At 44.7% G+C, this 24114-nt stretch overlaps 1 protein-coding gene across 1 annotated transcript in view; it reads left to right on the top strand.

The window, feature by feature from the left end:
- Window positions 1-24114, top strand: part of CUBN (cubilin) — a 316180-nt gene that overhangs the window by 94023 nt on the left and 198043 nt on the right. The window contains exon 28 of the mRNA XM_047755040.1: window positions 18993-19143. Within this exon, the coding sequence (XP_047610996.1) occupies window positions 18993-19143 (151 nt within the window). The remainder of the gene's footprint in view (window positions 1-18992; window positions 19144-24114) is intronic.

Below are 24114 nucleotides of genomic sequence, written 5' to 3'. Positions count from 1 at the left end.
TTATTGATTGACTTTGTCTTTTTGTCTTTTTAGGCCCACACCCACGGCATAGGGAGGGTCCCAGGCTAGGCGTCTAATCAGAGCTGTGGCCGCCAGCCTGCGCCACAGCCACAGCAACGCCGGATCCTTAACGCCCTGAACAAGGCCAGGGATCGAACTCACAACCTCATGGTTCCTAGTTGGATTCGTTTCTGCTGCGCCACAATGGGAACTCCCTTCATTTGTATTTTGAGCCTGAGTCACTAGGTGGAAGAAGAGATTTCTAATAGGTGATTGAACACACACGCAGAAGGAATGGATTTGGGAGAAGTCAGCACGGAGACTCTAGTAGAGTCCAGAGCATGTGTTAGGTCAGCATGTGGGTGGTGAGAAGAGGAAGAAGGAAAACTATCAGGTTATTGTTTCATAGAAGCAGAGGGTAGAGAGGGTGACAGTGAAGGACAAGAAGAGATTCTCTGAAGGGGTCCAGAAAGACACCCTTCTCTTCCTGGTCTCTTGTAGGTCGGTGTCTCTTCAAATGGGTCCAGGATAGGAGTCAACACACCAACCGAGCTGACCAGGCCCGTATTATCTGGTTCCTACTTTCTAGTATCATCAGCAGAAATTAAATGGGTTTATTGTTAACCAGGTCGTAGTAGCGGACTATATTAAAGACCTGTAGTCTCCAGATCACTGTACATGAGTCGCAAAGGCTTCATCGTAAACATAGGGTATTATTTCTAGTCTGTGATGTTTGACTCTCTTGCCTGAGAATTCCATCTCATTACAGTTCCTCTTAAAATCCTCATTCTCCGATTTTTAGAGCATTGTTCATTCACATAGAGCCTCACTGACCGTTGGGCTACTACTTCTTCAAAAATAATGCATAAACATGTCAAAAAGATGCTACCTGTTTCAGATACTTGAAAATGGTAGGTTTCTTTAGTTATAAGGTGTCAACTGTCTAACCCTTTGGGGACAGCACTCTTCAAACAACTTGGTTACAAGAATGACTGGTATTTATCACACACACGTGATTATTAGTAATTTTCACAGCAACCCTATAATGTAGGAAATATCATTATCCCATTTGACAGGTGAGAACATTGAGACAAAGGCAGGTTTTCCATAGTCACAAAGATTCCAGGGAGCAAAGGCAGGCTCTCCACCTGTCCCTGTGGCTCCAGGCTGATGACTTAGCCGTGACCCCAACGCACACTCCACACCTGTTCTCTTTCATAATCGTCTGTCATTCTTAGAGGTGACATGAGGGAGTTTGCATGGAACCCTCATATGGACCACTCTCATGATACTGTCACAAAGAGAAATTCATGTTATTTAGCACGGCTTTTCCATAGATCAGCAGTGGTCATTTCTTATGTCTTTGCTGCATACTGACAACTTATATTCCATGTGCAACTTAGAATTTTTCCAAAAATTACTATCAATCTTATCATCTGTGAGATTCCAGAATAAATCTTTCCCACGTTATGAAAGTTGAAACAGGCTCCCTTCAGACCCCTGCTAGTATTCCCGTTTTCCTGTTCTGCTTATACTCCTGGTGGCAGATACACACTGAAACTAACCCCCTTAGAAAGATTAGTGTTTATGGAAGGGCTGTTACTCTGGGAAAGGAAGAAGGCTCATGACTCATGGGATATACCAAAAAGCCAGGAGAAGGCGGGAACCCAGGCAGCTGAGTGGGGTCTCCCCTCTATCTCCTTTCTTGTGGCCTTTGTTGCTTTTCCTTCTCTGTTCCCATCTCTTACCCCAAAAGCTTCCTCTGAGTTTCTGCAACCTTGCAGTTTTAGCTTCAGTATGTCTGCCCCAGCCGTGACTATACATGCATGTACCCCAAGTGCTTACAACTAACTAGACTTTCCATGGTGACAAATTATAAGTGCAGATGGCTTATCTTTTTGAGTTTGACACCCAAGGCATGGATCTTACCCGCCTCAGGTGGGACCCAGCCCTGGCCAGGCTCGGGTTCCTCGGGCACACGAAAGCATTTCAACACCCAGGAAGTGAGCAATATTACAGAATGAGTTCTGAGGTGACAGTACCTAGTACCGCAGGATGCAATACACTTAAGCCTGGGGAAAATTCATTTACAGGAATTGACCATCTTATCTTCTAAATTGGATTTCAGTGCTTCTCCTTCCAGTTTAAAATCATATGAGGCATGTTTCTACTTCATCTTCATCACGTTACACTCTCTTCTGTGAGCACTGGCCCAACTCACATTTTCATCTCTCTTTGGCCCCAATCATAACTTTATTTTATTTTATCCGTCTTTTTTTTTTTTTTTTCGGTCTTTTTAGGGCCGCACCCACGGCACATGGAGGTTCCCAGACTAGGGATTGAATTGGAGCTGTAGCTGCTGGCCTACACCACAGCCACAGCAATGCCAGGTCTGAGCCGAGTCTGTGACCTACACCACAGCTCACGGCAATACCAGATCCTTAGCCCACTGAGCGAGGCCAGGGATTGAACCCACAACCTCATGGTTCCTAGTCAGATTCGTTTCTGCTGCGCCGTAATGGGAACTCCTTTATTTTATTTTACTTTGTTTTGTTTCATTTTATTTTATTTTTGTCTGCCAATCATAACTTTAAAAACTAGACATCTTTTTGGTAATGGTGCCATATCCCAAAGTTTATTCCATTTGCATATGTGCTCACAAATGAAATGGTCAGCAAGCTCCAAGGGTTTCTTGCTTAGACTGCCTTCTTCAGATACTTTCTCTTTTATTGCTCCCCAAATTATTCCTGATTTTGTGGACAGATTTAAATTTTTTTTAGAGTTTGCCATTTTTCTTGAATTTCCTTTCCTCTGCCTAATGCTTTTCTTGGTTCTTTCACTTTTAAATTATTTTATGTGTTTGGTGCATGGGCTCATCTCTCCTTTTAAAATCTCACTCCCGGAGTTCCCGTCGTGGCGCAGTGGTTAACGAATCCGACTAGGAACCATGAGGTGGCGGGTTTGGTCCCTGCCCTTGCTCAGTGGGTTAACGATCCGGCGTTGCCCTGAGCTGTGGTGTAGGTTGCAGACGCGGCTCGGATCCCGCGTTGCTGTGGCTCTGGCGTAGGCCGGTGGCTACAGTTCCGATTCAACCCCTAGCCTGGGAACCTCCATATGCCGCGGGAGCGGCCCAAGAAATAGCAACAACAACAACAACAACAAAAGACAAAAGACAAAAAAAAAATCTCACTCCCTAAAACCTGAAGCCCATGACTGATGTGTCCGGTCCTCACAGGCTGTCAGGAAATGGCTCACTCTCTCCTAATGTTTTACTCACCTCTCCAGGAACAACTGCTTCCTTCCTGGTCAGAATTAGTCCACCAGAGCCCTTCTCTCACTTCTTCTGTCTGACATTGGAGAGCATATAAAGAATTCAGCAAATGCCACACTTTTCAAAGAACAAGATACCTAAGAGGTGTCCAGATGGACATGTCCCCATGGCCATCCTTGTGTGTCTTTTTGCTTCACTAATGTTGATATGTTTCCTTTGTAAGAAAAAAGGTCAGTTTCTACTGAGGAAGAAGCTGATGCATGAGGACAAAGCCCCCATAACAGGCTGCTAAATTTGGCCATACTCCGAATCACCTGGAGAATCTCCTTAAAAAGATATATTCAGGGAAAGTTCCCATCGTGGCTTAGTGGATTATGAACCCAACTAGTATCCATGAGGATGCGGGTTCAAACACAGGTCTCATTCAGTGGGTTAAAGATCCAGCATTACTGTGAGCTGTGATGTAGGTCGAAGATGCAGCAAGGATCTGGTGCTCCTGTGGTTATGGTGTAGGCCAGCAGCTGCAGCTCTGATTTGAACCCTAGCCTGAGAGCCTCAATATGCCATGGGTATAGCCCTTAAAAAAAAAAAAAAAAAAGTATATTCATAGACCCGGCTCCAGACCTACTCTATCAAAATTCCTGGGGATGCCAACCAAGCAAGGCCAGAGTAAGCCTTAGTTCCACTCCTGAATCCACTGTCTACAGCCCCTTCCCACCGTGACGTCATGTTTTATCCTTGTATCACAGCTCTTTCCTAGGAAGTTTTAAATATTTCAACACGTATCTTCTTAACATATACCTTCAAGTTCTATTACATATTTCTTTTTCAGTAGGTCTTACTTTTCCATTGCTGCAGCTGAATTATATGCTTCGTCTCATCAAGGCCTGGCGATACGGTTATTTTGTTTATCTCATTATGTAAAAAAATGTCCGAGTGGCTTTACAGTTTTATAATTCTGATTCTAAACTTTGTGCCCCCTTCTTTTTTGCCTTTTTTTTTTTTAGGGACACACCTGCAGCATATGGAGGTTCCCGGGCTAGGGGTCTAATCAGAGCTACAGCTGCCAGCCTACACCACAGCCACAGCAACGCAGGATCTGAGCCATGTCTGTGATCTACACCAAGCTCATGGCAATGTCAGATCCTTAACCCACTGAGCAAGGCCAGGGATCGAACCCACAACCTCATGGTTCCTAGTTAGATTTGTGTCCACTGTGCCATGACAGGAACTCCCCCCCCCCGCCCCCGCTCTCTTTATTTGGCCCCTTTGTCACTGGCATCTTCCATTATATCCTTTCATGCCTTCCTAATGCCTTTGCCTTTCCACTTGGGTCTGTTTCAAGTCCTCTCGATTATGTCACTGACTTCTGTCAAATACATTTCCCTCCAGTCTTCATAAGATTCACTTCATCTCTTGCCAAATCCTTTTTCTGATGTCATCCTGTTCACCAGATGTTTATATCATTGTTTATTACACTTCCATGTCCTTCTTTTAGCTATAGAGTAATGTGCTTCAGATGAAAAAAAAAATGAGTGAAAACATAACCAGTGCCCCTCAGTCTTCCAGTCCTACACCCATGTTTTCTAAATCTGCAGCCCAAGCAGCCTTTTTCTTAACTGCAACCATGAAACATCAGGCCCATGTGCTATTGTAATTAGTCAAGGGATACTAAGGAATACTAGCTGGTTTTTTTGGAGTCTTTTTTTTGTCTTTTTTTTCTTTTTTGGCTTTTTAGGGCCACACCCATGGCATATGGAAGTTCTCAGGCTAGGGGTCAAATCAGAGCTACAGCTGCTGGCCTCCACCACAGCCACAGCAATGCCAGATTGAGCCGAGTCTACAACATACACCAGCACGCACAGCAACGTCGGGTTCTTAGCTCACTGAGCAAGGCCAGGGATCAAACCTGCGTCCTCACAGATCCTGGTCAGATTTGTTTCCACTGAGCCACAGCAGGAACTCCCAGGAATATGAGCTGTTTTACGGTGAACGTGGCAGTTCTCAGATGCTCAGCCCAGTGTAGGTTTAGTTATCAGCCACGCTGGGAACCAGTGTAGGTGTTCCTTTGCCTTCCATGTGGTGATTCAGAAACCCAGAAAGGGAGTGCGGACTTGCGGAAACCACGTAGCTCTCTGCCACTTATGCTGTAGATATTTCACAAATAAAGAGACCTACGTTCTAATAAATTTGGCAGTTTACGAATCAAACACAGTAAAAGCAGAGTCTGTTGTCTTGTTCTGTCTTTACTGTAGTACTTCCTCAAGCTCTTGTCATCCTAAATATGCGTTGTTGATTCAGGTATCCGTTCACTTAGTCACTCAGATATATTTTAGACACGCAGGCTGTGGAAATGTACCTGTTTTAGCAGCAGTTTTTCTTGTCTTCACGGAGGAGACAGATCTTGGTTTATCACACAATACAAATTTAGTTCCAAGCTGTCATAAGTGCTATCAGGGATTATTACAGAGGCTCCAGAGACGTGAAGCAGGAGGCCCAGCTTGGGGGGGGGGGGGCTTGTCCGTGGGGGAGATGTGCGTGGGGGGAGGGGCAGCTGGACAAGGTCTAAATGTTCAAGGCCTCAGGCAGGGCAGCTGTGTTTGAGGAACCGTCCAAGAGAAAACCAGACACTCGTTCACGTGGAAAGGACAGATATTAATCCGTCCTATACCCCTGCAATGGGGAAGAGGGCCCAGCTTGAACGGAACCCAAGTTCACCGTGCAGAGAGATGACTGCGTGTTTTAAAAGGGAGAGCGAGGGAGTCGGCGGGGAGGGGACAGCGGGGCCTGGAGGGGAGTCAGGGAAGTGAAGAATCACCACAGCTTCCTCTGCATGAGTGCGATGCTGCGGCTGTGTCTGTAGCTGGCAGTGATGCAAGTTTGGATTCTGTCCTCCCACAGAGCCTGGGCGACAGGGGCCGTGTCTTTCACAAGGGTTTTGTTTCAAAGGAACGGTTGGTTTTCTGATCCTTGAGAGAGACCCTTATGCGTTATATCAGAAACACATTCATCTCGAAAGGACAAGGAAGGACTCACCACTGTAAGCCCTTTGTAGGTCTCACTCAAGGAAAGGGGGCGGGGTGGGACTTACCCCTGTTGCTGGCAGGAACAAAGGGTAAATACCTTCAGGCAGGCACCTCTGGGTCCTCCTGGGTAGGTGACCTCGAGCTGCTTGAAACTATGTTAGTGTGGGTTTAAGTCTTAATTTGGGGGGAAGGAGTGGACGCAATCATTTGTGCTTTGTGCTGAGGCTGCATTTTTTACGGGCCAAGGTTGAGGCTTAGTTGAGAGGAGGACCCAGAGGAAAACACCTCTGTCACGACTGGAAGGACAAGGTGAGGCGTAGACCAGCGTGGGGCCCTCAGGTGGCGAGGGCACCTGCGGGAGGGCCTTGTGCGCATGTGCCGAGTTTCAGCACACCCCCCCCCGCCCCCCCCCCCCGGCCCAAGAGCCACGGGAGGTCTTTCAAGACCGTGAGCGGAGAGATGGTGTATTGGACTGGGCACTTTGGAGAACATTCCGGCTTCAAGAGTAAATTAACGGGGGTCACCGAAGCTGTGGAGACCCAGTAAGAGGAGGGCTGCCGTCCAGGTGAGCGGGACGGCCAGATGTCCACATGGCTGTGGAGGGAGAGTGTCGTAAAAGGATTCGAGAGCACCTAGGAGGCAGAATCAACAGAACTGGACAGAGTCATTGAATGGGGTGGAGGTGGTAACACAGGAAGGAAGGACAGATGCCAGGATACAGCCTAATAGCACTGCGTGCAAGGGTCCAACTAGGAGAGCTGGAGGGGCTCCCTCGTTGGGGGGATGCCAAAGGCAACATTCCAGATAGATTCATCTTTGCCCAGAATTCTAGCTAATTAACATCTATTGCACATTTATAATCCACAGAACATTCTTAGGGAAATGATATTCTAGAGAGGTTTTCCAAGTTTTCTTCCATTTTTATTCTCATACGAAGAAGCAAAACTTTCAAGTTCATGAGAGATTAGAAAGTTCTTCACATTTCAGACGTCAGTTTTGAGAATTATAAAATATTGACGTCTATTATATGCTAGGCCCTGCTGTAGACACCTGCTTATCTTCAGGATAGTCCAGCAGTTGGGTATTTTTGTGCTCATTGCACAGATAGGGCAACTACGCCTCAGATTAGCAACAATCCTGTCTTCATGACCAAGCTGCCAGGTGGTGACAGACGCAGGGTCCTGTTCCCATCTTTCTAACTAGAATGCAGGCTCTGGAGTCCACTGGGTTCAAAGCTTGGATCCTTCTCATCAGGTGTGACCTTGGCAAAGTTTAACCTCTTGCTTCCTCAGTTTCCTCATGTATTAGATAGAAGGGATTCTTTGTAAAAATTTTTTTAATTCAAGTATAGTTGATTTACAGTGTTGCGTCAATTTCTGCTGTACAGCAGAGTGACCCAGTCATACGTTTATATACACTTCCTTTATTATATTATCTTCCATCATGTTCTGTCCATCAAAGGGATTGGATAGTTCCCTGTGCTGTGCAGCAGGACCTCATTGCTTATCCATTCTAAATGGCATAGTTTGCATCTACTAACCCCAAACTCCCCGTCCATCCTGCTCCCCACTCCCTCCCTCTCAGCAAACACAAGTCTGTTCTCTATGTCTCTGAGTCTGTTTCTGTTTTGTAGATAGGTTTGTTTGTGCTACATTTTAGATTCCACATATAAGTGATATCATATGGCATCTGTCTTTCTCTTTCGGACTTACTTCACTTAGTATGAGAATCTCTAGTCCCATTCATGTTGCTGCAAATGGCATTATTTCATTCTTTTTATGGCTGCATAGTATTCCATTGTGTATATGTACCACATCTTAATCCATTTATCTGTCAATGGACATTTAGTTTGCTTCAAAGTCTTGGCTATTGTAAATAATGCTGCTGTGAACATATGGATGCATATATCTTTTTGAATTGTAGTTTTGTCCAGATATATGCCCAGGAGTGGCATTGCTGGATCATGTGGTAGCTCTATATTTAGTTTTCTGAGGAACCCCCATGCTGTTTTCCATAGTGGTTGTGCCAATTTACATTCCCACCAACAGTGGAGGAGGATTCCCCTTTCTCTTACTTCCTCTCCAGCATTTGTTTTTTGTAGACTTATGAATGATGGCCATTCTGACTGGTATGAGGTGGCAAGTCATTGTGGTTTTGATTTGTATTTCTCTGATAATTGGTGATGTTGAGCATATTTTTCATGTGCCTACCGGCCATCTGTATGTCTAGATACAAAGAATTCTTATACCTACTCATAAAGTTGTTATAAGATTAAATAAAAGCATCCATGCTCATGGCAAATATTGGGGAGATGCAGAGAAGCAGATGAGAGTCACTGTCTTAGCAGCAGTGGGTCTGCGCTGACTCTCATTATCATGGCATCTCCTCAAACACTTCCTGGGCAGATGAGTCAGGCTTTCCTAGAACTGTCTGTCAGAGGAAGTTTGCTTCTAGGATGGCTGGCATTTTGCTTAGAATTCAGAGATAAGCTATTTCAATTCTCAGGACAACTGCTATTCAAAACCACGCATAAAAAGTGAAAACAGTATACCAAACAGTTCAGTTGATGTCTCCCCACTGGATGTGAATCTAGCATTGGATGAAGCATGATCTGGATTCCAAAGGAGTTTGGGATGAAGTGTAGCCATTGGTTAATTAAGCCAAGTACTTTGTGGTGTCATTAAGTGTAAGAAGAAGCATTTTGTAGGAATTTTAAGACTCCAAGTTTACCCAAGTAAACATGATTTTTTTTTTTTTGGTTACAAAAAAATTAAAAGGAGTGATGTTTATCTCAGTGTGCTCAAAATCCCTTTCCTCATGGAAAATGCCAATCTTTTCTCACTATTCCTCACAATGAAGAATTTTCATGAGATCAAATTAATTCGCTACAGTTAATGAGGCAAACACACCAGCCTTCAAAAGAGAGTCATTGCTCTCAGATTCAGAAGAAACTGTGTGTTTCCCCTCTCACTCTCCTCTCAAACATGAAGGACAGGATCAGGATGAGTAATTATCAAACCTACTGATAATTTCCACAGCACCCACAAGCCAGTAAAAATTGCATTAGATGTTCCAAACTTGACATTGCTCTATCTTACTTCCTTTCCGGGTGGTCCTCGCCTAGTTCGCCAGGCCACAGGCATCACGTGCATGCGAGGTCTGTCCCACCATCCAACAGGCACAGGGTAGGCATGAGCCTTGATCAGTATGCTAAATTCAAAAATGAGGAGTCATTGTCTTGGATTTTTGGTTAATACTGATTGACTGCCTTTTTTTTTTTTTAACGATGGAAATGATTTCTGCTTGCAACATTTCAGAGCTTTTTTCTTTTCTTTTCTTTCTTTTTTTTTTTAATTTTTTTTATTTTAGGGACATACCCATGGCACTTGAAAGTTCCCAGGCTAGGGGTCATTGAATCAGAGCTACACCTGCCAGCCACAGCCACAGCCACTCAGAATCCGAGCCACGTCTGTGACCTGCACCACAGCTCACGACAACACTGGATCCTTAACCCATTTATCGAGGCCAGGAATTGAACCCACATCCTCATGGATACTAGTCAGGTTCATTAACCACTGAGCCATGAAGGGAACCCCCATTTGAGAACTTTTTTCAAAAATGACATCTTTGCCCTTCAGTTCTTACCTTTACTTGTGTATTGAACAGGCTTCTTTCCCTCTCCCCCGGTTGGGGAAGGCTATGGCAGTGCTCTCCTCCCTTCCAGCTCCAGCTTCTAGGATTTCATGTTGTCCCATAAATTCCTTCCTGCTTCTGAGCCCATCCGTAGCAGATGGCGAGGCTTATAGGAGGCAGAATAATTTTTTAAAACTGGGTATTGCTTCACTGTAGTGGTAGAGCTGGCAGAGGGAAGGCTGTGGTTCGTGTACACACAGGGGAGAATATGCTTGGCTTTCAAAGCATTTCACTTACCTCTAGGGAGGGAATTAGGCACTTAGTGGTCCATCAGTGACTATCAAAACTTATGTTGGTAAGAACTCTTTTGTCCCTGAACATCTGAAGGAATTATTTTTTAATAAAGCACTAGCCTAATTAATAATAAAAACCCAGTTATGATAAAATAAAGGAGCATTGGGGACAAAATACAGTTTAAATTAATGCTGGAGGAGATTCCTTTACATAATAACATTTTAATGGGCTAATTTTCATGGATAATCTTGAGATACATAAAAATGATTATGGAGCCAGACAGTATAATATTTTTAGTAGACCAGCTGGATGTCTGAGAACCTACAAGGGTATGGAATGCTGAGACTGGAAAAACATTTTACCAGGGCACAGCTACATTGCTATGTTAATAAATCCCCAAAGATAATACTTTAAAAATAAACCTGTCTGATTACACAGGAATACAGTCCTTGCAGGCAATTTGGAAAATGTAGAAAAAATAGATAAAATAAAAATAACCTAAATTACATCACTACTAATAATATTTGGTGGTATTTATTTCCTGTAGTCTTTCCCTATATATTTATTTTATTTGAGTGTTCTCAGGGGATGATATTGTACCTACTACTCTACAATGACTTTTTTTTTTCCTTTTTCTTTTTTATGGCCTCACCTGCAACATATGAAAGTTCCCAGGCTAGGCGGGCTAGTGGTTGAATCAGAGCTGCAGAGGCTAGCCTACACCACAGCCACAGCAACACTGGATCCGAGCCACATCTGTGATCTACCCCACAGCTTGTGGCAATGCCAGATCCTTAACCCACTGAGTTAGGCCAGGGATCGAACCCTCATCCTTATGGACAAAGTTGGGTTCTTAACCCCCTGAGCCACAATGGAAACTCCTATAATGAATTTTTTACATGTAACAATAGCTTGTGAATGTTACTCTTTGTTATTTATTACACCACAGGCATTTGTAACATTGGATATCCCATTATCATAAAACAGCCACCAATTCTTGTTGAGAATCTTTTCAAAAATCTACTATAGTAAAGAGTGCTGAGATAAACATCTTCGTAGTTAAATCTTTGCACAGATTCATGATTAGACAATAATTCAATATATATATATATATATATATATATATATATATATATATATATATCCCCCAAGCAGCCTTTGTGGCTTCTAAAATAAGTAATATGCAGAGAGTAGAAATAAATATCAGTGCACCGTTAAGAGGGGACAGCAAGCAGCCACCACGTGGAAAGGAAACCACAGGGTCTGTGTTTGAGACCAACCTCTGATTCAGAGTGCCCCAAAGGAATTCAGAATGCAGTTTTTCAAGCTGGTTTCCTGGCCTCTCGCAAAGCCCAGCATTGTGAGGAATTGTTTAATTTTAGATGGGTACCTCCTGTTTCCTGCCCCACCTCGCAGGCAGCACATGGCAGGCAGCGTGGCCTCCCCTGTGCCTTGGGGGGAATGTGTGCCTCTAGGTCCAGCATTGTGCCTGTGCGTGTCTAATGGAGCAGCCCTCCCCTCCTGGGATCCCCAGCCCTCTAGAGTCCTCCCTGCTCTGCTTGTTCGCTTTCCTCTAAACATCTGCCTAATTTACCTCCAAGAAGTTGATTATGGTTTTATCACCCCAGGCGTTTCTCATCCCCGGTGGGAGCCTTTCACCTACTCTATGAATCCCGCCTGGCCGTTTTTCCTGTTGTTGCAGGAACATTTCAAAGCCCCTCAAATTGAAAGTAACCTTCAAGTGCCAAGTGTATCCGGGAGATTTGTGTGTAAACTTCAGCAACAATGTTCTCAATAACTGTTCTGATGAGGCCGCTCCCATAGATCCCAGTAGAGCTGTTTTTCCGGGTGGGGAAAATAATCCGAAGAGGTGCTCCAAGAATTCACCAATCCCCACTCCTCTGCAGCTAGAGCTGCAGGCTGGCGGGACAGAAAGCAGGGAGGAGGCTGCCTCAGGAAGAAACACAGGCAGTGGGCAGAGCTGCTTTGCTTAGTATGGCCTCTCCCTGATCCACTCCCCAAGCAGCCTTGACAGATTTCCCAGCACCCTCTTTGCCACCAGCCCTGTCGTCACCCACCGTCTCCCTCCACCCAGACACACACTCTACGCTAACAGTCTCCCTTGCCGTCTGATCTGCACTGCGCTCTGCACCCCACGCGTCAGGAGTGGGCTCATCAACACACAAAACCAGGTTGTCATAGCAACACCGCCCTTGCTGGCTGCCAGCTCCTTAGAAGTGGTTCATTGATTCGGTGCTTCCGCGTCTGGTCCACCAGGGATGATTTCTGAGAAATGTTCTCCGTGAGTCAGTTCGAGTTCTCACCCATCACATTTTTTCTCCCCAAGCTATTTCTGGGGTGGTTTCTTTGGAAACAGCGTTGGTTCCCTTTGCCTCTGACCACGAGTTAGAATCACGTTTTGGGCACTTTCCCTACGCCAGGACTCACATTCAGCTTGTGTAGCGTGTCTCATTTGCTAAACACAACAACTTTATAAGTACCATTAAGATGCCAAGTTCAGAAAGAAATTTGAGCTTATGGAGGTTAAGACATTTTCACAAGATTGTATTCTAAGCAAATGTAGGAGCTCGGAAGGGACTTTGAATCTAAGAGCCTATCACTGACCACACTGAATATACTCTAAACTCTGGTATGCTCCTGTGATAAAATGACTTTCCTGCTCCCAGTCGAAAGAGAATCTTCTATTGGTGACAGTGACTTTGAAAAGCCATTCTGTGAACTCATGGTGCATAGTTCTCAGAAATTTAACTATTTTCTTTACATTGATCAGATTTTTTGTTCTTCACAAATATCAGGGGATTCTCTACTACACCTAGAATTCTCCCTCACAGCAGATGAATTATTTCCATTATGTCTTAAACTCTAAAGTATGAAGTTTTGTTGGAATTTTTAAAGACTTGTAATAGGAAACGGACCCTATTTTTCTTTCCAGAAGTTTCTCCATATTTAAATGATCATCCCAAAGAAACTCTTGATTTAATGGACTCTCTTTAATCAATTATTAAAACTTTTTTCTTCTGCAGAAATTGCAAATAAAAACAGTACTTAGAAAAGTATGAATTAGGGAGTTCCTGCTGTGCAGCAGTGACAAACCCAACTAGTATCCATGAGGACTTGGGTTCAATCCCTGGCCTTGCTCAGTGGGTTAAGGATCTGGCATTGCCGTGAGCTGTGGTGGAGGTCACAGACTAAGCACAGACCCAGCGTTGCTGTGCCTGTGGCGTAGGCCTGCAGCTGCAGCTCTGCTTTGACCCCCTAGCCTGGGAATTTTCATATGCCACAGGCGAGGCCCTAAAAAAAAAAAAGGCAAAGTATGAATTAGATGCCAACCCCAAATAGAAAGGGCTGTTACTCACCATGACTCTACAATTAATTTAGGAGAGAAGTAAGTCAATCTATGCATCCCCAGTTCAGAAAGGAAACAATTATACTTTCATTCATTACAATCACAAATTTTCAAGATCATAAAACAATTTTGCAACAGAGAGACACTTGAAAAGCTCCTTTTTGTTCTGAGAGTTCTTGGTGGTTCATTTAAGTTGACTCCCACCAAGGGAAAAGGTTACATATTAGCTGACTCTGGGTTTCTCCAGACTTGAGTTCCCCTGATGCATAAAGTACCTACAAAACCCTTACAAAAATTGCAGTCAGTGATATATCCTTGTTTTTTATTTTCCATTTTGTATGTATGGGTCCTTACTATTGGATGGATCATTTCACTTTTCAACAGTAGTCTGAAATCTCTAATAGTCTAATCAACTGCGCAGGCACCAAGTTATCAAACCCAAGCAAAGGAAGTAGATAGAAATTGGTAAATGTGGCTTAGGCAAGAGATTTCCTTCCTCTTTGAGTGTCTTAAGAGTGGTTGAAATATTTCAGGGTGGCGTGGGGGTGGAGGATCTAAAACACCAAAATCTTAAATGAAACATCTCCTTAAGACAATGGCTGAAAAGATTCTACATAAGACCTTTGGTCTGTACACACACGCACATAGGCACATAGGAAGATACATTTAATGGCCAACTTGAAAATGTAAGCAGCATTTTGAGTATTTAATAAATAATTAAAAAAAAAAAAAAACCCAACCCCAGGGAGTTCTGGTGGTGGCTCAGCAGAAAAGAATCTGACGCATCCATGAGGACAGAGGTTTGATCCCTGGCCTGGCTCAGTGGGTTAAGGATCTGGCGTTGCCGTGAGCTATGGTGTAGGTTGCAGACACGGCCCAGATCTGGTGTTGCTGTGGCTGTGGTGTAGGCCAGTGGCTACAGCTCTGATTCAGCCTCTACCCTGGGAACTAACGTATGCCACAAGTGCAGCCCTAAAAAGACAAAAACAAACAAACAAAACCTAAACCTCTAAACACAGTTAGACAAATTAGACCTGGATAGTCAAAGTAAGAACCTCAATCTTTTTTTAATTTCCACTAGTTTTCTGTATATGGACTCAATTTCAGCCTCCAAGATTGTTCAGACCTAGTAAATCTCCAGGCTTTCTAAACGCGGGGGACATCGTACCCTTTGTAGGGCCAAGTCACTGTGCTCGCCTGCAGTCCCCAGTGAGTCACAGCTGGAATGTCCTGCGGTTAAGATTCTGCTCTGAAAACAGAATCAGGAGCAGCAGGCACCCACTGGTTTCTATGGTAACCAGTGTTTGTGTACTTTGAAAAATGACTGTTCCTTTTTTGTGTGGTAAATTTACGCGGGGAATGAATTGTCGAGGTGACGTTAGCCATGTGTGTGAATATACACAAAACCCCCCGATTTAATTAAGTGTAAACTCTAAAAAGACATAAAATTGGAGGTATGGTTTGTTTCTTTCTTTTTTTTTTTTTTGGTAAAGAGGTGTTCCATAGTTATTAATTCATTAATGTATTTGACACTATAGTTATTCTCATCAGTGTGTCTTTGATGTTTACGTCAGTGAGTCCTTCTCTTCCCTCCAAAAGCAAAAAGAAAGGGATTGCTATTCATCAGTGTTTCCCCCCAAGCCCCCTCCCTTGGCCCCCGCCCCCCATTCTGTTCTCAATGTGCTATTTAAGGACCACTGGGATTCAGGGGCTCTCCTTGGATGAAGTAATCCCATCCGGAAGGAAGGAAAAAAAAAATCCCCTCCAAGTCATGTGAAAATGTCATTTCTTAACCTTGCTGAGCTCGGAGGCAGAAATCCTATCGTGCTTTTGACTTTGTGCAGAATCTAGAATGCATTTCCTCAGAATGTCGCTACCTGGAGTTTCTGAAGATCCACGAAGCTTAGAGTGATTGTGGTTCTAGAGAAATCATTCCTTATGTTTCATTGGATAAAGATGAAATAATTAAAGTTTTGGCCAGTGCACTACAATCCAAAGTTAAAAAGGAGCCTTTTGGAGTGGAAAACAGGAGAGTGGGGGGTTTTTGTTTTTTGTTTTTTGTTTTTTGCTTATTATGCCTTGGCCTGGGAACAGTGGGTTTATTTTTGTATTAATTAGTTTTGAATTGGAATTCATGTACTTGGTTTAATGAAAACTCTGTGGCTGAGATAAATAACCCTGCAGTAAGGCAGTAGTTTAGAAATAAACAGATTGCAACACCACCTCCTCCCTCACCTCCATTCCCTGCAGTGGATGGCGGGGCCAGCGAAGGGAGTGAAGGCTGTTGTTGTCCCCTCTTCTTTTCCTGTGGCTGTTTTCTTTCTCTTATTTTTGCTCGCTTGTTATGTCTTCTGTCAACCATCTAGAATATTAGAAACTTGATAATAAATTTACGTATTCAAAGTAGCAGTATTTAAGCAATTATTAAAAGGAAGCTAAAGGGATAAGCCTGAAAAATAAGCCTCATTTTTATCATTTGCCTAAAGTGCTTAGGTTTAGCACTTAAAGCTAAGGGATGTAATGGACTTCTGAGTTTCTCTCTCTTTTTTTTTTTTTTTTTTTTTTGGTATTTGCTAGGGCCTGAGCCTGCAGCATATGGAAGTTCCCAGCGTAGGGGTTGAATTGGAGCTGCAGCTGCTGGCCTACACCACAGCCACAGCAACGCCAGATCTGAACCTCATCTGTGACCTACATCACAGCTCACAGCAACGCTGGATCTTTAACCCATTGAGGCGGGCCAGGGATCGAACCCGTGTCCTCATGGATACTAGTTGGGTTCATAACCCACTGAGCCACAACGGGAACTCCTGAGTTTCTTTTCTTAAATCTCAGCTGACCATCCCCCACATCACACAAGCATGAGTGTTTGATAAGCAGCAAGTTTAGTGAACTCGGTGAGACAGACCAAATTTATTTATTTGTTTGTTTGCTTATCTATTTATTTATTATTATTTTTGCTTTTTTTTTTAGGGCCTCACCTGTGGCATATGGAAGTTCCCAGGCTAGGGGTCAAATCGGAGCTGCAGCTGCCAGCCTATGCCACAGCCACAGCCATGCGGGATCCAAGTCTTGTCTGTAACTTACAACCACAGCTTGCAGCAACGCTGGATCCTTAATCCACTGAGAGCAGCCAGGGATCAAACTCACATCCTCCAGGATACCAGTCAGGTTTGTAACCTGCTGAGCCACAGCAGGAACTCTGAGATAGCCCAGATTTAGAAATCTGCTATTTATTATGACCTTGGACTAGACCTTGCCAGGTCCCCCCTTCTGCAGAGTGGCTACAAAGGATCCAGACCCTTGTTGCCAGAAAGGAGCATGCTGACATTTAGGAGGAGAAGCCCCTAATGCATATCTGTGTAGGGTTCAAGTAACAATGCCAATGAAGTCCCATGAGAAAAAAATGCAGTTGGTGGTGGTGGGGTGGGGTGGGGGGCGTGCAGGGCGGGGCGGAGGCGCCGGGGTGCTGTTGTGTTCCTTCATTGTGGATGCATTTGGACTCTGCCCTGGAAGATGCCCTACACCAGGCGGGGAGGGAATGTGAGAGGTGGTCTAGGCTCTAAGGAAAACCATCAGCAGCAGGAAAGACAGACGCACATGCCTATAACCAGAATGTGGCCATTTCCACAAAGAAGGACAAATAAAAAGCTGAGGAGTTTCAAAGGAAAACTGATTAATGTCTGGCTACAGGGGTTAAGGGCACCTCCATGGAGGGGCTTTGCAGGATTTGATTATACGGTTTTCCACGCTCAAAGCAATATGTTGCCGACCGTGTTTTCTCCCCTAACATTTCAATAAATAAAAATAATGTGGTCAGTTTGGAATTTATTGAATCCAGATCATAATTTACATACAGACATACACAAACACATACGCATACATTCTTACGTGTGTGCCCCAAGGTATCTAGAACAGAGCATTTAAAGTGGATGTTAGGGGATTAAGAGAAAGACATTGACCCAAGTGATGAAGAAGGATCCCTGGATGATCATTATTATTCCCAGTTGAAGATATAGGGCAAGGAGGTTTATTTTTTCAGTTTGGAGACGTACATCTGATGAAATTATTATTATTATTATTTTTGTCTTTTTGCCTTTTCTTGGGTCGCTCCTGTGGCATATGGAGGTTCCCAGGCTAGGGGTCTAATCAGAGCTGTAGCTGTCAGCCTACACCACAGCCACAGCAACGCGGGATCCAAGCTGCATCTGCGAACTACACCACAGCTCACGGCAACACCGGATCCTTAACCCACTGAGCAAGGCCAGGGATCGAACCCAAAACCTCATGATTCCTAGTCAGATTCGTTAACCACTGCACCACGACAGGAACTCCTCTGATGAAATTATTAAATGAGGCAGATTAAAGGGTGCATGGCAGGAGGTATAAATACCTCAGTGGGAAAAATGGACAAAGACCCCTTGCAGAAAAGTTCCAAGAGAAGAAATAGAAACATCCAATAAACATGAAGAAAACTTCAACCTCAAAATAACAAATTAAGACAGTTACAAAAAGAGAGCTATTTTTCACTGTTATCACCAACTTTAACAATAATAGCATTCATGATTACCAAAGCTCCACTACAAGGAATATTTCCGGCAACAGCTGATGGGAGAATAAATTGATATAAACTATCATCTAGTAAGAAATGTAATAGTATGTCTCCAGAGCCTTCCCCTTATAGGAATCTTTCCTGGGAGAAATTTAAAATATCCAACAAAGATTTATATTTACTGGCTCCAAATTGGAAATATCCTTAGTGAACAAGAGAATTGTAATGTAAATATAGTATGTGAGTAGTATTTTATGCTGCCATTAAGTATGTTTACATAGACCATTTAGTGACATGCTCCGTGAAAAGCAGAGAACACAATTACACGTGTAGCCCAAATCGATACACACGTATATACCCCTGCAGACACATGTATGTTTACATATACACACAGATTTAAAAAAAAAAAATGTTGGCAAGGGAAACTTCTGGTATTAGCAAAATATTAACAGGGGTCATCTTCAGTGGGAATACTTTTTGTGTTCTTTCATAGCTTTCTCAAATGTCTAATTGGTTACCATTGTTATGTATTTTTTAAATGTATAGCATATAATAATAATACCGTTATTCACTGAGCATCTCTTTTGTGTGGTTAATATGTGACCCCATCTGACTTGGCCCCTTTTTCCTTCGTCTGTACCTGGATTATATTTGGAGTGGACCTCTCTCAGGATGTAATTCCCTAATCTTAATTCCTGTCCTCAATCCATGTCAGTAGATTGACCCTCAACTTTTGAACCAAGGGACAGCTTTTGCTGAGGGAGTGAACTTGGCCTTCTCCATCCGACAAAGCCCGTGAAGTTTTCACATGGGGACGTCTCTCTCTCTCTCTCTCTCTCTCTCTGGTTTCAGCTCTACGATGGCCCACAGCGGATGGGGCGCTTCTGTGGAGCAGTCATTCCACCATCGGGGAGCACCACAGGCTCCAGGCTTCAAGTGCTGTTCCACACCGACGGGGTTGGCCAAGGAGAGCGAGGGTTTCAGATGCAGTGGCTCGTCCACGGTAAGCCCTGTGCTGGTCACAGTCATACTCGGTGATCGCTGTTTGTCCAAGAGCCGATCCCAATGCAATTCTGTATTTGGAGACAATGCCATCCACAAATAGTGGCATCTGGAATGGTGAGGTGGTAATCCAGTACCAGGGCTTGGAAAGTTTACTGACATTGGTGGTCTTGGGAGAGTTGAGTCCTGTTAGGGCTGAGGCAGGAAGTGAGGTTCACATGGACAGGATTGGAGTAACTGCTTCAGGAGTTGTAGCTGTAAATCGCCTAAGAGAAAAAAGGGAGCAGAGCCATATTTCTGGGGGCGAAGACCTGTACCTGGGTGTTGCAAGAAGATTGCGGGGTGGGCTGGAGTCTGTCCGGTGGAGTGGGTAGGAGGAGATTTAAGACTCACCCTGCCCCCTGCCTGTTGAGCAGAGGACTGATGGGGTGAGAAAGGAAAGACTGAGAGCCAGTCAGAGTGAGAAGAGGAAGGGCGAGCATTGGGCGACAGGCGGAGCCTGAGCAGAAAGCCTGAGCTGCTGCTGCACTAAGCCAGGGATGGGGGTCGTGATTGCCATGCTTGCCATGCATGCCCCTCAGGAGGCGCCCCTGAGAGACTGTGGAGGTCAGAAAGCAAGAGGGGACCATCATTCCTCTGAAGATGAAAATTGACTTTAAACACAGGCTCTGAAACGTCTAGACTGACCTCAGGTGGCCCCGTCTAAAGGGAGAGGGCCCAAGGGCAGTGGTTCTTAAAGTGCGATTTCCAGAGTTCCTGCCATGGTGCGAGGGGGTCAGTGGTGTCTCTGAAGCACAGAGGCGCAGGTTCTATCCCTGGCCATGGCAGAGTGGGTTAAGGATCCTGAGTGCCCGGAGCTGTGGTGTAGGTTGCAGCTGAGGTTCAGATCTGATCCCTGGTCCTGGGAACTCCATATGCCGAGGGCAGCCAAACAAACAAACAGAAGTCACCATCCCCCAAAGCCACATCAGTGTGACATGGAACTTGTGAGAAATGCACATTCTCAGGCCCCACCCTATGGAATTACACACTCTGAAGGGAAGCCTGATAATCAGCGTCTTAACTAGTCTCCCTGGTGAGTGAAGTTGGAGAACCACTCTCTTAGCATGATCTAGACCTGAAAAATACAGTCTCCCTGAATCCTCTAGAAGCAGCTTTCAGGCAAGGGCTTGGGGCTCCCTGGTGTGATTCAGTCAATTTGAAAAAGAAGTGGGGTTGCCTTTTTAAACCCAGAATCCTACGCAGGCACCTGCAGCTGTGGTCCTGATGTCACAGTTAGGACTGAGCACATGTGTGTGTTGAGGGCTTTTAACATCATAGCACATTTATTACCTGCATCTCAGTGCTGTACAGACCTGAAGGGTCCAGGAGACTGAGTGTATTTTGTGAAAATATAAGTATGATTTGTTTGTTTTTTGTTTTTTGTTTTTTTTTTTTTGGTCTTTTTAGGGCCGCATCCGCAGCTTATGGAGGTTCCCAGGGTAGGGGTCGAACCAGAGCTGTAGCCACCATCTTAAGCAATGCAAGATCTGAGCCATGTCTGCAACCTATACCATAACTCACAGCAACACTGGATCCTTAACCCACTGAGCGAGGCCAGGGATCGAACCCGCATCTTCATGGACACTAGTTGGGTTTGTTCCTGGCGGAGCCATGACGGGAACTCCAAGTATAGGGGTAAACAATTCAGTGGTAATCTACAGCTCCTTATAGCTTGAAATGCAGATTGTGAATTCCCAAAGTATATGAGCAATGACAGCTATGCTGGTAGAAGGTCTGGATTGTCCTTTTAATCAAGTAGGTAGATTGAACCTTGGAATGGCAGTTGATGGATGTCTTAAATGAAGGGACTGGATTGATTCCTCTGTGGAGTACAACGCATCTCTATATCCTGTGATTCAGAAATGACCCAATTCTAAGAGAACTAGAGGCTGTGGGAAAAGACCTAGAATTAAATCTTGGGACATGACCCAGATTTTCAAGGGTGAGGGGTATTTTCCAGGACAGTGTTACCCAAACATTCATGTGCGCGTGCATCTCTGGAGATCTTGTTAAAATGCAGCTTCTGGGAGTTCCCATCGTGGCTCAGCGGTAACGAGTATCCATGAGGACATGGGTTTGATCCCTGGCCTGGCTCAGTGGGTTAAGGATCCCAGCGTTGCCATGAGCTGTGGTATAGGTCGCAAATGCAGCTCAGATCCCACGTTGCTGTAGATGTGGTGTAGGCTGGCAATTGCAACTCTGATTTGACCCCTGGCCTGGGAATTTCCATATGCCTCAGGTATGGCACTAAAAAATGGCAAAAAAAATAAATAAAAAAATTGCTGCTTCTGATGTGGGGGGAAGGGAGTTGAGGGCTTAGGTAGGACCAAGAATCTGCATTTCAGAAGAGCTCCCAGGGGATGCTGCCAGTGAGCCTCTGAGGATCATGCTTTGAGAGCTCACTCCTCTTTGGTCTCTAAGAAAGCTTCTTTCTCCCGGGGTCCCCAGCTCGTCCCCCTGACACTGAGGCAGAGAGTGCAAAGGAAGAAAGGCCAACCAGGAGGCTGAGGCTCAGGACCTAGGCGAGTGGTCCCTCTGGCCCTTATCCGTATCAGAATGGCCTGGGAGTTTTCAAGAGAAGCCACGCCTGAGTTCCAGCCTGCAGAAACAGGACCCCGCCGGTCTGCACTATGACCTTGACTGTTGCTAATTTCCAAAAACTCTGTAAGGAGCTGCCAGGCAGCTAGAATCGAGTAATTTAAGAGCAGTGATTTATTTCGCTGGTGATATCCTCCACCTCTGGGGCTGCCTCCTCTGCCCTCCAGGCTGCTGTAGCCATACTAGCCCAAGGCCACATGAAGGAGTCTGACTTCCCGGCTGTTACTGGCCAGACTGGATGCCTGGGTCCCTGGGGTCCTCCAGCCAACATGCTAGACATGCCTGACTCCCCTGCTGAGAGCTCTGAGTTTTAGCTGGGAACATTTTTCTCTTCCAGTTCCATTTGGAATCCATCCTCACTTGAGAGAGTCAAAGCCACCCTCTGTCTGTTCTCTTTTCCTGTTTACTATTTCTAAACTTACTCCCAGTTGCTGAAAACTTGCTCAGCCTGGGACCAGAGGTGTCCAGCGAACATTTTGCCAAAGAGAACCAGAACTGAACACTTAAAACCTCTCTGCTGCCCACTAGATATCAGTCGTCCTTGGGAAGAACCACTTGGAAAGCAACTGTTAGCGGCCTGAGCTGTGCAAAATGAATTCTCACAGACTATAGTTATGCAATGCTGCAAGTAGGCAGGGTTTGTACTGTCTTTAACCTGAGGGAGCCTGAGAAGAGGGGCCAGCAGAAAAGACAAGGATCAGAGAAGTGGTCTTCAAAGGAAGAGGTCGCCTCCCTTCTTATCCATTGTTGGTAAACTGAAGACCGCAATCCAATTTCTCAGTCACCCGTGTGCTCCTGGCACAGATATTAAGGAGCTGTCTGGGGCCAGGTGCTGTGCTAGGGCTGGGGACAGTGTGTGACTCCTACCCACAGGCCTGGTTCCTACGCTCCTGGAGCTTACAGGCGATTGGGAGAAGCAGCCATCAAGCACATCAGCACCAAAATCGATGTAAAATCAAAGCCTGGTAAGTGTCAGGGAGCTCAGGAAGGAGGTTTGACCTGGATGGACCTGAAGGCGGGAGCAGTCCTGCATGACAATGGGACTTTTGAATGAAAATCTAAGAATAAGCAGGCGTTAAGTAAGCAGAGAGGCGAAGGAAGAGAATTCCTAGTAGAAGGTATCTTCTCTGGGGAGGGAGGGAGCAGGGTGAGCCCGAGGGACCAGTTTCCAAGGGGGCAGTGGGCAAGCAAAGCAGTGGTGTTTGGGTCCCTCGCCATTTGGGCTCAGGCAAGCATAGGGGTCATACCCTTTCTTTCCTGTAAATCTTTCAGATTTCAGAGAAATGAGAGCTTTTTTTCTTTCCGTGCATCTTTATTTGGGAGAGTCTCCAGACCTTGAGCTCTGAGGCATTTGTGACCTTGAAGTATCATGTGTGCACAAAAAAAAAAAAAATCAAATACGGCACATCTAACCATATTTACTTGAAATAAAATGTTAGTTTCAGTTCTTTTTTTTTTCCTTGTCATTTAAGAAAATTTTATTTTTATACAGTTTTTAAAGGGTACACTCCATTTATAGTTATTATAAAATGTGGGCTATATTCCTCGTGTTGTCCGGTACATCCATGGCCCTCTCTTACCCCGAAGAGGTTGTCCTTCCCACCGCCCCCTATGGCCCTTCCCCACCCCATCTCTGGTAGCCATGAGTTTGTTCTCTGTAACAGTGAATCTGCTTCTTTTTTGTATTTTTGTAGTTTGTTGTATTTTTTAGATTCCACACATAAGCAATAGCATAGAGTATTTATCTTTCTCTGACTTACAGAGAAATGAGGTTTTTTTCTATTTTATTTTATTGTTTGATTGAAGTAGAGTTGATTTACCACGTTGCGACAATTTCTGCTGTACAACACAGTGATTCATTTCTCCATGGACACATCTGTCCTCTCTCAGATCCTTTTCCCACGGAGATGATGACAGAATATTGGGTAGAGTTCTCTGTGCTCTACAGCAGGTCCCCGATGGCCAGTTATTCCATAGACCACAGTGTGCAGATGCCAATCCCGCCCCCCCAGTCCACCCCCCACCTCCCCACCTGTCCCCTTTGGTAACCATAAGCTTTTCAAAGTCTGTGAGTCTGTTTCTGTTCTGCACTTAAGTTCATTTGCATCCTTTACTTAAGATTCCACGTATAAGTGATATCCTTTGTCTTTTACTGTCTAACTTCACTTAGGATGATCATCCCTAGGTCCATCCACGTTGCATGAGTTTTGAGTAGGATTTGGAAGCCTCGAAGCCACATGGCGTGTTGTAGGGTTCAAATACACAATGAAATACAAAATGCACATAAACCCAAAACAAATACAAGATGCAAACTACATAAAAAAAATTAGTC

The sequence above is a fragment of the Phacochoerus africanus genome, chromosome 12, assembly GCF_016906955.1.
Source record: "Phacochoerus africanus isolate WHEZ1 chromosome 12, ROS_Pafr_v1, whole genome shotgun sequence".
Classification (NCBI taxonomy): domain Eukaryota; kingdom Metazoa; phylum Chordata; class Mammalia; order Artiodactyla; family Suidae; genus Phacochoerus; species Phacochoerus africanus.
Note: the sequence above shows the minus strand (reverse complement) of the source record. Positions and strands in the feature narration are given on the sequence as shown.